At 35.2% G+C, this 16,689-nt stretch overlaps 1 protein-coding gene across 2 annotated transcripts in view; it reads left to right on the top strand.

Annotated features, from left to right (window-relative positions):
• EED (embryonic ectoderm development) overlaps window positions 1-14,485 on the top strand; it is a 37,900-nt gene extending 23,415 nt beyond the window's left edge. Inside the window, exons 8-13 of one of the 2 annotated variants that reach the window (XM_004051935.4) lie at window positions 978-1,111; window positions 3,344-3,449; window positions 4,976-5,050; window positions 12,726-12,884; window positions 13,664-13,737; window positions 14,145-14,485. In XM_004051935.4, coding sequence (XP_004051983.1) covers window positions 978-1,111; window positions 3,344-3,449; window positions 4,976-5,050; window positions 12,726-12,884; window positions 13,664-13,737; window positions 14,145-14,271 — 675 coding nt within the window. In that variant the 3' untranslated portion in view covers window positions 14,272-14,485. The remainder of the gene's footprint in view (window positions 1-977; window positions 1,112-3,343; window positions 3,450-4,975; window positions 5,051-12,725; window positions 12,885-13,663; window positions 13,738-14,144) is intronic. The other variant, XM_004051934.4, reaches the window with a different exon arrangement.
• The last annotated feature ends 2,204 nt before the right edge of the window (window positions 14,486-16,689 follow it).

Below are 16,689 nucleotides of genomic sequence, written 5' to 3' on the forward strand. Positions count from 1 at the left end.
TGTTCTTTATTAATAACTCCAAATTAGTGGTATTGTCTCGAAGGATGTCTTGTTGCTGTTGACAGTGAGGTAATTAGAAGTACCACAACTGTGAATTCAATAAACATCAAGCCTAAAGTTCTTAGGCTCTTATAAAATGGTGCTCGTAATTAATTCAAAGGCTGGATTAACATACAGTATCTAGGTTAGTAAGGAAAATATACTCCTTCAGTAGAATACTGTTATTTCTTAGAATGAGAGCAGGAGACAGTATATAGCTCTACTGTGTAATACAGGAGTTCACTGATAGGTGGATAGGTTTGTGAGATTTTCATTACTCATTATGTGCCTTTTGCTAAATTAAATAGCATCTCTGGGCCTTAGTGTCTGCCTATGAAATGAGGTTGTTACAATAGATGATCTGTTACATGCCTGTTAAAAATTAGTAAACAGCAAATGAAAAAAGTTAAAATCTGTTTTTTATTAGACTTTTAAAAATTCACTTAAAAGTGAACTCTAAAACTAACTTCAAAATATTTTGACTTAGAATTATAAAGTAAAATGTCAGCTCTTTAAGGATTCATGTATTTTCACATGCACATGTCAGTTTCATTGGTTGGTTGAGGTTGGATAGGAAAAGTAATATCACTATTCAGCTCTTTGTGTCAGAATAATTATTTTACCTTAGTATTCAATTTACCTTCAAAATAAGCAAAATAAATATTTTAGTGTAATTGAATAGATAAAACTAAGTTTAAGTAATTTTTTCTTGATTTATACATTGTAAATGCTCTTATATTCCGATGTTGACAAACTAATTAAAGCTGTAAATCTTGAAAGTAGTAAACTCTGATTTATGGCCTATTTAGATGAAACCCAAAATGTAGTTTGTATTGTGATTTGAAATACAGTTTTCACTATGTTGCACATTAGGCGAAAATTGGATAAATATAATTTGGAGCTGTAATTTATATAAAACTTTTTGGTTTTACATACAGGATTATGATCTTTTGGGTGAAAAAATAATGTCCTGTGGTATGGATCATTCTCTTAAACTTTGGAGGATCAATTCAAAGAGAATGATGAATGCAATTAAGGAATCTTATGATTATAATCCAAATAAAACTAACAGGTAACAGTTGTGGTATTTGAAACAATTTGCTATGTTGTGCTGTTGAATATATGTTTTATTTTTTCCCAAAATTGCTATATAAGCCCCAACAATGAGTTTAGAAGACCTTCTTTTAACTTTAAGGGACAATTTACATACTGTAAAATTCACCCCTTTAAGAAGTCCTTTATTTGCAGTGTTTGTGGCTTAGTTTTCAAAATCCCCTTTAAATTGTGTTGTCATCTTAACTTAGTAGCACATTTTACTTATTTGTATTTTGGTATGCACATGCTTGGCCTTTTAAGTTATAAATGTAAAAGTTTTAAATCACTTCAGCTTATTATGGACTAGGGAGAGTAAAGGACACTTTAGAATAATGTTAACTTTTTTTAAATGATACTAATTCTAATTCAAGATGGTAAACCACAGTTTTAAACAATGGAGTTCTTAGCTCTAATTCATGATAATGTTTTTCCCTAAATGATGCTCACTTGATTAAATGGAGAGAATTCAAATGCAGGAGCCTCACTTCATGGTACTATAGGTTGGGGAATTTTGCAGTTTTCTTAGTATATTTTTGAAATGTCTCAATTCTTAATGCAGTAACTGTCTTTAGAATCTTATCAGGCTGTCATTAACACTTTCACTTTAAACGTTGTATGTCTGCATGTTAACTTTGTTGGCACTTTTGTTTTAGCAAAGAGCTAGAATTCATTTTCTGGTTATCAAGCCAGATTGTTAATAGATTATTAAATTTGTAAGCATCAGTAAATATTTCAATGCACTAACATTCATCAGACCTAAGTGTCCTCTAAGAATTATTAAAAGTTTTACCTTTCTCCTTTAAAACACCAGGAGCTAGTAGGACAATGTTAAATTCATATTTTTAGATTATTTTCTAGATATCTGGAATAAATACAAACTATATTTCAGAGTTTTCAAAAAATAACAGTTGTACTCGTTTTTTCTTTGAGAGAGGTTTGGCCATACAATTATAGTATGTATTTAGCTAAAAAGCAATTAATATAATTATAGCAGAGTTAAGAATTTATATCAGATCACGAATAACATTTTAATGTTTCAACAAAATATCCCAGAATTTGAATTGGAAGGATTGTTTTGAGTTGCTCCAATCCAAAGTGCTTTTTTACATATCTGAGGGAAAAGGTAAAGAGAGGACATATGAATTGCCTAAGACAACTAATTCATGGCATATTATACTTATACAGCTATTTCTGATTTAAAACTGAGTATATTAGGAATGTTAAGTGTACTGTTAATTAAATAATTCCAGAATTAATAGCAGCTTGTTTTGTTTCTTCTCACAAATATCTCTAATGAAAACAGTGTTGCCATTTAGTTTCCTAAATACAGAAATTATTTGGAAAAGTCCTAGGAAATTTTATTTTATTTTATTTATTTTTTTGAGACGGAGTTTTGCTCTTGTTTCCCAGGCTGGAGTGCAGTGGTGCAATCTTGGCTCACTGCAACCTCTGCCTCCCAGGTTCAAGCGATTCTCCTGCCTCAGCCTCCCAAGTAGCTGGATTACAGGCAGCCACCACCACGCCTGGCTAATTTTTTTTTTTTTGTATTTTTAGTAGAGATGGGGTTTCACCATGTTGGCTAGGGTGGTCTCGAACTCCTGACCTCAGATGATCCACCTGCCTCGGCCTCCCAAAGTGCTGGGAGCCACCACACCCACCCCCACTTAAGAAATTTTAAATTCCTGTAAGGCATCATTTTCAGAAATTATTGCTCAAGGCAGGACTCTAGACGTATCTTTAGCAGACTTTGGAATGATGTTTAGTTGTTCCTGGAAAGATGACTATCTTTTGAAATAGTGTAGATATATTGACTTTCATAGACTATTAATGCTTAATTTTAAGGACTGAGTAGGTAGCTTAGTATATTTTCAGTGAGAAACTGATCAGGCCTTTATTATTGGTTAGGGTACCCAGAATTGAGGTGATTAATTTTGGGTTATATATAGTAAAACACAGGAAACTACAATGTTTATAAACAAAGTATCTATCATAGGACAAAGATAAAATTGGATAATGAGAAAAATAAACAAAAGTGGAATGAGACTTTAGCTTTCAATAAATAGATAAGGTGCTTGGTTATGTAGGAACACAGAGGAATTAATAGTCTTACATTTTGTTTTTCCAAGTTTTATAAATCCAAAAATGAAAAAGAGTATGATTCTACTATAATTTTTTCTTTTAACTTTTTACATTTCCATTCTTCCTTCAGGCCATTTATTTCTCAGAAAATCCATTTTCCTGATTTTTCTACCAGAGACATACATAGGAATTATGTTGATTGTGTGCGATGGTTAGGCGATTTGATACTTTCTAAGGTATGGTAACTGCAGTTAAGCTGTACTTCCATCGTGTGTGTGTGTGTGTGTGTGTGTGTGTGTGTGTGTGTATGTGTGTGCGCATGTTGGAACTTGGCAGGGAGCACTTTATGTAGTTTATTAAATTGAATGGCAGCTGGGAAGTTGCCTTTTTTAAAGTCTCATATTTTGATATATTTAGAAACTTGTTTTAAGAATAAAACATGCCATTGAATTATAATTCTTTGTGCTCCAGTAAGATGAGTATAGTTTTATAAGGTGATAGTATTCTCTGATATTCAGTATTGTTACAAGATAACCAGTAACTAAAGCCAACAGAATTGGCTTTTGTTTTTTTGTATCTCTGTGACTATTTTAGTAAAATTTTATTTATAAAAACAGGTGGCTGGAGTTGGCTTATGGGCTGTAGTTTGCCAACCCCTGCCCCTGTTGATGGATTTATACAGATGCTCCTCAACTTATGATGGGATTACATCGTGATAAACCCATCATAAATTGAAAACGCATTTAATACACATAACCTACTGAATATCAGCTTAGCCCAGCCTATCTTAAATGTGCTCAGAATTAGTCTACAGTTGGGCAAAATTATCTAACACAAAGCCTGTTTTATAATAAAGCATTGAATATCTCACATACTGCATACTGCTAGCCCAGGAAAAGATCAAAATTCAAAATTCCAAGTACTTCAAAATTGCAGCTGTTTTGTACCATTTTGGTAAAGTTGAAAAATTGTAAATCAGACCATTGTAAGTCAGGGCCATCTGGGTGTGTGTGTGTGTGTGTGTGTGTCTGTGTATTTTTTTGTAGCTGATAATTTAGAGAAACTATTGGTGATGTTACATGAGCATTTAGGATTATCAAATTTGGTGAAATTGCTGTCCGGTTTCTTTTCTTGATGTGAATTTCAGGCCACTTCACATTTTCTTGGGCAGAGCCTGATTTACTTTTTTCTTGGCTTTATGTGTAAACTGTTTTTTTCTTTTTTCTTTAAACTTTTGACCTTCAAATAACTTGATTCATAGGATGTTTCAAAGATTGTGCAGAGAGGTCCCATATGATCTTTATCCAGAATCCAAAGTTTATATATTATATAACTGTAATACAATATCAAATCCAGAAAATTGACACTGGTACAATGTGTGTGTATAGTTTTATGTCATTTTATCACGTGAATTTTGTCATTTCAAGAATGGTACAGTTTGGGACCTTTTAAGATTGTTTTTTTCCACTCAAACCCTTGAGATCCATCCAGGTTGTTGCCTGTATCAGTAGTTCTCCTTTTTTTATTGCTGAGTAGTATTCCATGGTATGGATTACCATAGTTTATGTAACTATCTATGGTAGGAGGTTTTGGTCGTTTCCAGTTTTGGGCTATTGCAAATAAAGCTGCTAATCAACAGTTGTGTCCAGGTTTTTGTGTGGACTTAAGTTTTCATTTCTCTGGGTAAATGCCTAGGAGGGCAATTGCTGGGTCATGGTTAAGTTTGTTTAGTTTTTTAAGAAACTGCCAAACTATTTTCCAGAGTGGCCGTGCCATTTTACATTCCCACCAGCAATGTATGAGAGATCCAGTGTCTCCGAATCTTCGCCAGCATTTGGTATTGTCATTATTTTTTATTTTAGCTGTTCTGATAGGTGTGTAGTGATATCTCATCGTGGTCTTAATTTGCATTTCCCTGATGGCTAGTGATGTTGAACATCTTTTTCATGTGCTTATTTACCATTCGTGTATCCTTTTTGGTGATGTCTTTTCATATCTTTTGCTCATTTTCTAATTGGATTGGTTTTTTGTTGTGCTTTTTTTTTTTTTTTTTACTGTTGAGTTTTGAGAGTTTGAATATATTCTAAATATGAATCCTGTATCAGATACATAGTTTGCAAATATTTTCTTTCAGTCTGTAGCTTGTCATTTCATCCTCTTTAATAGGGTCTTTCACAGAGCAAATGTTTGTAGTTTTTATTAAATCCAGTATATTGATTTTTTAAAATTATTTTATGGATTATGCTTTTGATGTTTTGCCTGAGAACTCCTTACCAAGCTATAGACCTTAAAGATTTTCTCCTGTGTTCTCTTGTAAAAGTTTTATACTGCTATGTTTTACATTAAATGTGTAATCCATTTTGAGTTGATTTCCTTATGAAGGTGCGAGGTTTAGGTGGAAGTTCATTTTTCTCTTACAGCTACTCAGTTGTTCCATCAGCATTTGTTGGAAGACTATTCTTCCGCCATTGAATTGCTTTTGCACCTCTATCAGAAATTGTTTGGCTGTACTTACGTGGGGCTGTTTTTGATTTTCCTGTTCTGTTTCATCTGTATATGTGTCCCTCCACCAATACTACATACACAGTCCTCATTATTGTAGCTCTATAATTATTCTTGGAATCTGATAGATTTTTCCCGCTTTTTTTTTCATAATTGCTTTGAGCTATTCTAATTCCTTTGTCTTTCTGTGTGTAAATTTTAGAATAATCTTTTCTACATTTCTAAAAATCTTGCTGGGAGTTGTTTTGAGGAGAAGGAGTTTTTAACTGGATTTGTATTAAACCTGTATATATAATTTCAAGGAGAATTAATATTGTGCTGAGTCTTCTAATCCATAATTGTGGTATGTCTCTTCATTTATTTACAACTTCTTTGACTTTTGTCATCAGCATTTTATAGTTTTTAGCATATAAGTCCCATTTTTGCTCTGTTAGATTTATACCTAAGTATTTTTTAAGCAATTATAAACTGTTTTATATTTTTATTTTCCATTTTTATGTGTTCATAACTAATATATAGAAATATAATTGATTTTTGCATATTGATCTTGAATCTTGTGACCTAGCTAGACTACATATTCAAGGTGTGTTTTGTGATTTTCTCTGTAGACTATCATGTGATGTGCAAATAAGGACAGTTTTATTTCTTCCTTTGTGATCTATATGCCTTTTCTTTTTTTGCCTTATTGCACTGGTGAACTTTCAATCCTGTGTTGAATAGCAGTGTTAGGAACAGATATTCTTGACTTGTCATTCAGTCTTTCACAATTAAGTATATTAGGGTTTGTTTTGTTTTGTTTTGTAGATACTCTCTATCAAGTTGGGAAAGTTGAGAACTGTTTCCTGTTCCTAAATTTTTGAGAGCTTTTTCATGAATGGTGTTTTGTCAAATGCTTTTTCTTCATCAGTTTATATGCTCATATGGTTTATCTTGTGTTGCCTATTAATATAGTAGATTATATTGATTGGTTTTTTGAATATTGATCCAGCCTTGGAACCCTGGAATACATTCCTACTTGATCATCCTGTGTAATTTTTTGTATTGCTGAGTTCTGTTTGCTAATATTTTGTTAAGGATTTTTGTGTCTGTATTCGTGAGGTATGATACTGGTCTGAACTTTTTTTTTGGGTACTGTTTTTTCTGGTTTTGGTATTAGTAATACTGACTTTATAATGAATTGGCAAATGATCTGTTTCCCATTTTCCAGAAGAGATTGTGCAAAATTAGTGTGACTTTTTTTTTTTTTTTTTTTGAGACAGAGTCTTGCTCTGTTGTGCATGCTGGAGTGCAGTGGTGCAGTCTTAGCTCACTGCAGCCCCCACCTCCTGGGTTCAAGTGATTCTCGTGCCTCAGCCTCCTGAGTAGCTGGGATTACAGGCGTGCCCCATGCCCAGCTTGTATTCTTTAGTAGAGGTGGAGTTTCGCCTTGTTGGCTAGGCTGGTCTCAAACTCCTGACCTCAAGTGATCCGCCTGCCTTGGCCTCCCAAATTGTTGGGATTACAGGCGTGAGCCACTGCCCGGCTAGTGAAACTTTTTAATGAGGTCCATTAACTTAATAGTTATAGGGCTGTTCAAATTAACTACTTCATTTTGGGTCATACTGGGTGAGCTGTAGTGGTTTATGCTGTTTGAGGAATCGGTACATTCCATCTAAGGTAAAATCTATGTGTACAGAGCTGTTTGTAATATTCCCTCATTATCCTTTCAACATCTGCTAAGTCTATAGTGATAACCCATTTCTTTCTCTTTTTTTTGAGACAGGGTCTTACTCTGGCTGTGGTGCAACTGGCTGTGGTGCTCAGTGCAGCCTCGACTTCCCAAGCAATCTGCTCACCTCTGCCTCCCGAGTAGCTGGGACTATAGGCGTGGGCCACCATGCCTGGCTAATTAAAAAAATTTTTTTTGTAGAGATGGAGTCTTGCTTTGTTGCCAGGGCTGGTCTCATTTTAGAAATTGGCAGTTTCGTTTTTGAAATTGGCAGTTTAGGTCTTTTTTTGGGTCAGTCTTGCTAGAGGTTTGTGAATTTTATTGATCTTTTCAAAGAACTAGCTTTTTATTGTTTGTTTTCTGTTGTAAATGTTATTGCTGTCTTCTCTTTTGTTTGCTGTTGGTTTTTTTTTTTTTTTTTTTTTTTTGAGACGGAGTCTGGCTCTGTCGCCCAGGCTGGAGTGCAATGGCGCGATCTTGGCTCACTGCAAGCTCCGCCTCCTGGGTTGATGCCATTCTCCTGCCTTAGCCTCCTGAGTAGCTGGGACTACAGGAGCCCGCCACCACGCCCGGCTAATTTTTTTATGTTTTTAGTAGAGATGGGGTTTCACTGTGTTAGCCAGGATGGTCTCGATCTCCTGACCTGGTGATCCACCTGCTTCGGCCTCCCGAAGTGCTGGGATTACAGGCGTGAGCCACCGCTTCCGGCCACTGTTGGTTTATTTTGCTCAACTTTTATCAGTTTCTTAAGATGGTAGCTTAGATTGTTGAGTTTTTGAGAATTTGTTTTATGGCTCTATTTTAGATATATTTAATGGGAGCTTGAAAAGAATATGTACTCTGTTGAGTGGAATGTTGTGTAAGTGTTTAATTGGTTGATGATGTTGAATTCTTCTATATCCTTGTTCTGTGTCTACTGTTTTATCAACTATTGAGAGACAGGTGTTGAAATCTTCAGTTACAATGTGGATTTTTCTCTTTCTCCTTTCAGTTCTGTCACGTTTTGCAGTTCTATTGTTCATGCATTCACATTTAGTATTGCTATGTCTTTGGAATTGTCTCTTTTTTCATTACATAATCTTTTTTCAAACTTTTAATCTATGTATATTATAATTGAGTAAGTTTCTTGTAGATGATATAGTTGGGTCATTTTTTAAATCTATTCTACCTATGTCTTTTAATTGGTGTATTTAGACCGTTTATATTTAAGCTTTATATCAGTTATTATTTTAAGTCTGCCATTTTTCTTTTTGTCTTTTTCATTTCTCTCTGAGTTTTTTCCCCCCTAAGTTTCTGGGTTACATGAACAGTTTTTAGAATTCCATTTTTATTTCTCTATAGTAACTCATTAGTCTACTATATTATCAGCATTTTACAATATTTTTTTTTCTCCAGAAATAAAATCTCACTCAGTCACCCAGGCTGGAGTACAGTGGCACAGTCTTAGCTCTCTGAAGCCTGAAACTCCTGGCCTCAAGCAATCCTCCTGATTCAGCCTCCCGAGTAGCTAGGACTAGAGGCATGCACCACTATGCTCAGCTAATTTCTTTAATGTGTAGAGGTGGGGATCTTGCTATGTTGCTCAGGCTGGTCTTAAACTCCTGGCCTCAGGTGATTCCCCTGCATTGGCCTCCCAAAGGACTGGGATTATGGGCACAAGCCATTTGAGTGAAATTTAGAATGCTTCCTTCCCTTTACATCACTTTATTCTTCTCCATTTATAATTGTCTTAAATATTTATTTGTATTTGAGAACCATATCAGTTTTTTTGTTCTTCAACCATCAAACATAATTTAGAAAACCCAAAAGGAAAAGGAGAATATTATATTGACTCATTTTGCATTTTCTGTTGTTCTTCCTTACTGATAAATTCAAATCTTCTTAATTAATTTTCTTTCTGTTTCGAAAACTTTCTTTAACCATTCTTTTAGAGCAGGTCTGCTGTTAACAGATTCTCCTAGTTTTTCTTTATCAGAGCATGGCCTCATTTCTTCTTTATTTCTGAAGGATGTATTCACTCGATATAGGATTCTGGATTCACAGTTATTTTCTTTCAACACCTGACAAATGTTTTTGCTCCCTCTTTGGCCTCCATAATTTCCGATGAGAAATTTGCTGTCACTGGAATTGTTTGTCCCCTGTAGGTAAGATGTTCTTTCTGTCTTACTGCTTTCAGGATTGTTTTCTTTGCCTTTAGTTTTCAGATTGAGCATGAGTATATTTAGTTTGAGGTTTGAGTGCGATATGACTTGATGTGGATTTCTTTGGGTTTGTCTTGTTTGGGGTTCACTGACATTCTTGAATCTGTAGTAGATTGATGTTTTGTCCCAGGTTTGGAAAGTTTTCAGCCATTACTCAAATTGTTTTTCAGCCCTGCTCTCTTCCCTCATTTTGGGACTCTGATTATATGAATGTTAGATCGTTTGTTTGGTCCCTAGGACTGTCTTTTTTCTTTTTTTTTTTTTGTTCAGATTGGGTAATTTCTATTGTACTGTCTTTAAATTTACTGACTCTTGACCCTCTTCTCTTTTGGTATTGAGCCCATCAATTGAGTTTTTTATTTGGGTTATAATAGTATATTTTAGTTATAAAACTTCCAGTTCATTCTAAGTATGTTTGCGTTCATTGAAGCATTTTTATATTCCTGCCTTAAATCTATGTCAGATCTGACATCCATGTTATCTCAGTGTTGGTATCTATTGATTATCTTTTTAAAGCTGATTTTTGACCTTTTAAAAAGTTGATTTTTATGATTCTTGGTATGAAGAGTGATTTTTGATTGAAACCTGGGTGTTTTGGGTATTACGAGACTCTGGACCTTATTTAGATCTTCTCTTACAGCAGGCTTTCTCTGATACCTTTTCAGCTGGGGAAGGGAGGCGCATTGTGTTGTGCCAGATTGGGGTGGAAGTCTGGGTTCCCCACTCGGTTGACCTTGTGTTGGTGCTTCATTACTGCTCAGTCGGGGTGGGAGTTAAGGCTCTCCGTAGGCCTCAGCTGATACCACCCTAGCTGGGAAGGGCCAGGATGCCTAATTACCGCCCCCCCTAGTGGTCTCCATTTACACTCTGGGTAGTTGGTGGTGGCTTTACCAATGAATGGTTATGAATGTCCTAACTCTATTAGGCCTCCTCTGATACCACCCTAGCCCGAGAGGAGGCGGGTCACCCCATTGCTATAAGAGGTACAGGGAGAGTCATGGGGTAGGCACTTGGGGTGCTTAGTTACAACCTGAGCATGGATTTTCACTGGTTCAGATGGAGGTGGGTCCACATATTTTTCTAGGGTGTTTGGCTGGAGTAGAGCATTGTTGTCTGAAAATTTTGTCTTGTTAGGCTGCTACTTTTTTTGGTTCATTGGCTAGAAAAAGCAGGCTTTTATTGTTGTTGTTGTTGTTTTTGTCTTCACTCATTAGCATTTCTGAGTTGCTGCCTTCTCTCACATCTAGTCTGGAATACATAAGGCAAAAGAAAACCCTGGAAACTCAACGGTTATCGTTTGTGTTCCAAGGTTTCTAACTTGTTTGCCTTTTCTCTACCTTTCCAAGTCTTATGTTTGCTTTGTGTATGATACTCAGACTTTTAAGTGGACTTACAGGAAAAAATACATCTACATTGTTCCACCAGCAGAAGTAAAAAGCTATTAGCTTTTTAAAATTTCTGCTCTTAGAACTTAGATCTCTGGAAAGGATTTCTGAATTTTAGGTGGTAGGCTGAACTGAAATATATTGGTGGTCTCAAATCTGGCTCTGCATCGGAATCACTAGGAGAATGTTAGAAAAATAGATTTCCTAGACCTCACCTTCAGAAATTCTAAATCTGGCACAAGGCCCTGAGAATTGGTAGTTCTAAAAAGCTCTTAGATGATTTTGAAGTGCAGCCATCCATTAGCTCTGGCAACATCTTTTTACCTCACTTTGCTTTAGTTTTTCTATCCAGGGACTCCAGTACTTAAAAATTCTTCACCGGTGCAGTTAGTAAGAAGCACTTGAAGAGCTATTTTACAGTTCTTCTGCTTTGGCCTTTCTCTTAGAGACTCTGAATCAGTAGGGGCTGAGATGAGTCTTTCAAGAAAACTCCACAGACTATTGATCCAATTTTGCATTTAGCCAAGAGTCATCACACTGGGTGGTTTCTAAGGTCCTTTACAGTTAAAAACTTGAATAACAGATGTCATATAGCACTAGGATTTAAAAAGTCTAAATAAAAAAGGTAGAGAAGAAAAATGTGTTGTCTCCTCCCTAATCTTCAAGTGGCCATACTATTAAATTATTTAAATGCCTGTGAACCCCACAGGGCTGCCACCTGTCACTATATTATGTAGGCTGTCCAGTAAAACTCTAGGGGCACTGTTCACTTACACGAGGATTTCTGAATCCTGGTGCTATTTAGTTTAGGCCAGATAATTCTTTTTTTTGTAGGGGGTTTCCTGTGCATTATAAGATGTTTAGTAGCATCTTTGGCCTCTACCCATTAGAGCACAGACACATTGTCAAATGTCCCTTCGTGGGCAAACCACTGACCTAGACAGTAATATGAATAGTGCCCACAGTTTTGCAATTTTTTCTCATTGTATTCTTTACCACTTACTGCTTAGGTATGTGCATACAAATTTGATTTTATAGGATAGGAAAAGTATAAGTTTGAAGCCTATTTCAATCCTATCCCCATATGAGTGTCTTGATGTTAAACAACTGCTTTACTTGCCTTCGATTGCCCTATTTATAAACTGAATTCTAAGGCTATTTATGTGAGTTCATCAACTTTCCTAAGATACCTGTTGAGTACCTACTGTGTGGCACAGATACTGGATGAAGGAATAATAGTTAATAAGGTAAAGGAAACCACCTGTGATTAGAAGCAAAATGGGAAACTGCATGGGGAAAGATGAAACTAGGGAAGTAAGCAAGAGCCAGATTAATGCCGGATTCTGAAAAGCCATGTATTCTAATTCTGTGTGTTTCTAATTGACCTGTGCTATAAAACACTTCAAGTCTCTGGGTGTCAGAGTATCTAGAGCTGAACTTGGTTTAACTTGGAAGAGAAATGTTGACTTCCAAAATGAATATTTCAGACAATGTGATTCTTTTGTATTATCGAATTCTGTTGATAATCAGATTTCTTGTCCTTAAGTATGGTCATTGACTGTAAATATAAATGAATGTACATCACTGTACTTGATAGATGGATTAACCAGGTTCTAAGAGCTGTGAATTCCAAAACAATAGAAAAGCCTTGTTTTTACTTTGTAAGATTCAGTTCCTCATTAACATTTCTTTTTCTCATTTCTCTCTCTGTTTTAGTCTTGTGAAAATGCCATTGTGTGCTGGAAACCTGGCAAGATGGAAGATGATATAGATAAAATTAAACCCAGTGAATCTAATGTGACTATTCTTGGGCGATTTGATTACAGCCAGTGTGACATTTGGTACATGAGATTTTCTATGGATTTCTGGCAAAAGGTATCAACATACTTTCACATTTTGAAATGATCTGACTTATGAAAGACCATTGTAATTCTAGCTTTTTCTGTTGTGTCCATGTTCTTTTTCCTTTACAAATCTACCCTGATGTTTTGTATTGATTACTTTGCCCTTTGATGTCATTCATCAAATACTTTGGTGTTATTCATTCTACTTTTGTGGCTCTGCATATGATCTGCAGTGCTTACTTTAAATTAAGTTGGCAGTTAGGTATCAATGGTGGAAATTAGGTGTTTATGTTCCATAACATAAACATTATCATAACATTACTAAGACTTAATGTTTTAGTAATTAGATTGTCAGTCTACCTATGTAACTGTTTCCTAGAGAAAAATCAGGATAGAAGACAGATAAAATACTAGTTACCTAAAAATTTAAATAAATCTATTGTTAGGATTTTCTGGTAACAAATTACTTGGGTATTTATTTCTGTAAGAAAAGTTTGGAAGGCTTTCCACAGCATTTGCTGTATTTCTTGAAGGCAGAAGAAAAAGTAAGTACCATGCTAACAATGTAAATTTGTAAGGCCCTTCATAAATTTGCACAATGCCTTCTTACTTGCTCAAGACACTTGTGATGTATTAATTGCTCTTATTCATATTTACGAATCAGGAGTATAAGACCCAAAGAAATAGTCAAGAGCACAGAGGCTGGAACTGAGCTTTTTCTGAAACAAGAAAGCTGTCTGAGGATTCCTCCAATGCTTTAGAACCTGGTAATTTTATTAATTTGATGTTTTTAAAAATATGTTTATACAGATGCTTGCATTGGGCAATCAAGTTGGCAAACTTTATGTTTGGGATTTAGAAGTAGAAGATCCTCATAAAGCCAAGTAAGTATTTAGAAATTTCTGTTCAAAATTTCAGGCTTTTTCTCCACACTTGTATGCCAATGTAGAGAAGATCATTTATATTTGCAGTGCCATCCTTAAGTCATTTTTAACATTTACTGTTTTCAGAGTTAAAGTTACTCTTTTTTATTCCAATAATTTTTGTTTTTCCTAAGTACCTTGGTGACAAGTCATTTCTTGTTTTTATACAAATTATGTAGTGCTTGTTGAACTTAAAATATATCTAAATTTTATAAAATTTGAGACTGAGCTCTTAGTGAAGTATATTCTGGTTTTAAGTGATTTTCGTATGACTTGGAACATCTGCTTATTTTCTAATCCGCTGTTTTAGGGTAGACACTGACAACGTTATGTGTGGTCTTTAACCTGTTGTCATGTTTTTTCCCTAGATGTACAACACTGACTCATCATAAATGTGGTGCTGCTATTCGACAAACCAGTTTTAGCAGGGATAGCAGCATTCTTATAGCTGTTTGTGATGATGCCAGTATTTGGCGCTGGGATCGACTTCGATAAAATACTTTTGCCTAATCAAAATTAGAGTGTGTTTGTTGTCTGTGTAAAATAGAATTAATGTATCTTGCTAGTAAGGGCACGTAGAGCATTTAGAGTTGTCTTTCAGCATTCAATCAGGCTGAGCTGAATGTAGTGATGTTTACATTGTTTACATTCTTTGTACTGTCTTCCTGCTCAGACTCTACTGCTTTTAATAAAAATTTATTTTTGTAAAGCTGTGTGTTTAGTTACTTTCATTGTGGTGAAAAAAAGTTAAAAGTAATAAAATTATGCCTTATCTTTTTATAATGGTTGTTTTTTGTAGTTCTCTTAACCAGAGAAAGTTTTGTAATACAGAGATTAAGTATAGGCTCTAGAACTAAAGTGAATTCAAATCTTGGCTCTCCTACTACGTGACCTTGGATAAACAACTTCTCAATGCTTGGTTCCTTGTGTATAAAACAGGGATAATAATACTTGCCTCGGGGTTATTGTGAGGATCAAATGATTTGTTATGTGTGAGACAGAACAGTATTTGACATATAATAAGCCCTAAATATATTCTAAGTGTTTATAATTATTGGAGATTATAGTTCCTATGGTTTTATATTTTTTAATGATTTCTTATGTAATAGTTTCATAAGTAATATTTAAAATTCTACAGAGTTAGAACCTATGATAATGTTTAACTGTAACCTTTCTTTATAGTTTAAAAAATATTACTGCCATTAGATTTGCAACTAGGCCATTGGTAACCTTAGAGGAGATATCATTAGGGCAAAGGAGGAGAGGATATAGAAGCTTAAATGCAGTGGGTTGGATCATGAAAGAGATGGCAAGTATGTCCATGTAGTGAGTTGTTGCCCCTTTTCTAGAAGGATGTTACTGGCTAAGAGGGATTAAGTAGATTGAGATCATAAGGTTGGGAGTAGTTGGTTATTTTGTCTCCAACATAAGGCACACCGCACTTATTTGTGGGCAAAAATTCCCTAAAGAGTGAAGACCAAGATCACATGTGGAGGGGTTAACTTGAAGCAGAGGAGTGAAGAAAGCCTGAATGATCATAAAGCTAAGGTTGGAGGTGAAATGAGGTGAGCCAGAGAAAAATACAAAAGACTGAATTTTGTCAGGTTTTTAAAAAGATTCATGAACTTGTTTCTATAAATATGTATATTTTTAAAGTTTAGTTTTGATATCTTGTACAGTGTTTGATACTGCCCCTTTTTGAGCTATCTCTGAAGCACAGTTTACTTCTCTGATAATAGTATAATGCTTAAGTCTGAATAAACAGGAAAACTTACTGCCTTTTACTGTCTTGGTCCAATGAACGCTTCAATTGTTTTTTAGAAATTTTAATAGGAACTTCAAGAAGTAAACCTTTATAGCAAGTAAATTCTTAACGTACAACATCACAAAAGACAAGGAATACTGTCATATCCTTTTAGCAAAATGAGATTGCCTAGGTTCTTGTTGCAAAATACCGCATAATGAAATCCTTCCTGTTGCATGATTAACTGGGTGAGAATATCATCTTTCCTTTTGGTCCGTAGAAATGTATTATTCACTACTCCATTCTTGAGGTTTGTTTTTTAATTTTTTTGGAGACAGTCTCACTCTGTTGCCCAGTCTGGAGTGCAGTGGTGCGGTCTCAGACGTCTCACTGCAACCTCTGTCTCCCAGGCTCAAGTGATTCTCGTGCCTCAGCCTCCCAGGTAGCTTGGATTACAGGTGTGTGCCACGATGCCCAGCTAATTTTTGTATTTTTAGTAGAGGCGGGGTTTCACCATGTTGACCAGGCTAGAATATCGAGTGTTAAAGTTAGTGCAGATAATGAAAGGTCCAGGAGTCAGAACTCACAGGCCAGTTATCAGCCACATGTTTATACTCTATTTTTGCCCTCTCTCCTTTCCCTGAAATACTAAGGAAGTAACATCTCTTTTCCTAATGGATGTTATCCAGAGGCCCCAGTCACCAGTTATCTCATTAGCCTACAAAAACACATTATTTTCACTCAAGTGATCTCAAGGTTCTTAGAAGTTATATCAGGAAATGGAAATCAAGAAGAAATTATATTCTCAAGGGTCTTAGAAGTTGTATCAGGAAATAGAAACCAAGAAGAAATTATATATATATCTTTAATTGACCATTGTGTATATTTATAGGGTACAATGTGATGCTTCATACATGTATACAATGTAGAATGAGCAAATTGGGCTAATATATCCATCACTTTGTTCCTCATCTTAAAGGAAAAGCCTCCAACTTTTCACTAATGAGTATGATGTTAGTTATTGGCATGTCACACATGGCCTTTATTGTGTTGAGGAACATTAATTCCTTCTATACCTATTTTGTTGGGAGTTATCGTGAAAGGGTGTTGAATTTTGTCAAATGCTTTTTCTGCCTCTATTGTGATATGTACAGTTTTTGTCCTTCATT

Source organism: Gorilla gorilla, chromosome 9 (genome assembly GCF_029281585.2).
Source record: "Gorilla gorilla gorilla isolate KB3781 chromosome 9, NHGRI_mGorGor1-v2.1_pri, whole genome shotgun sequence".
NCBI lineage: Eukaryota > Metazoa > Chordata > Mammalia > Primates > Hominidae > Gorilla > Gorilla gorilla.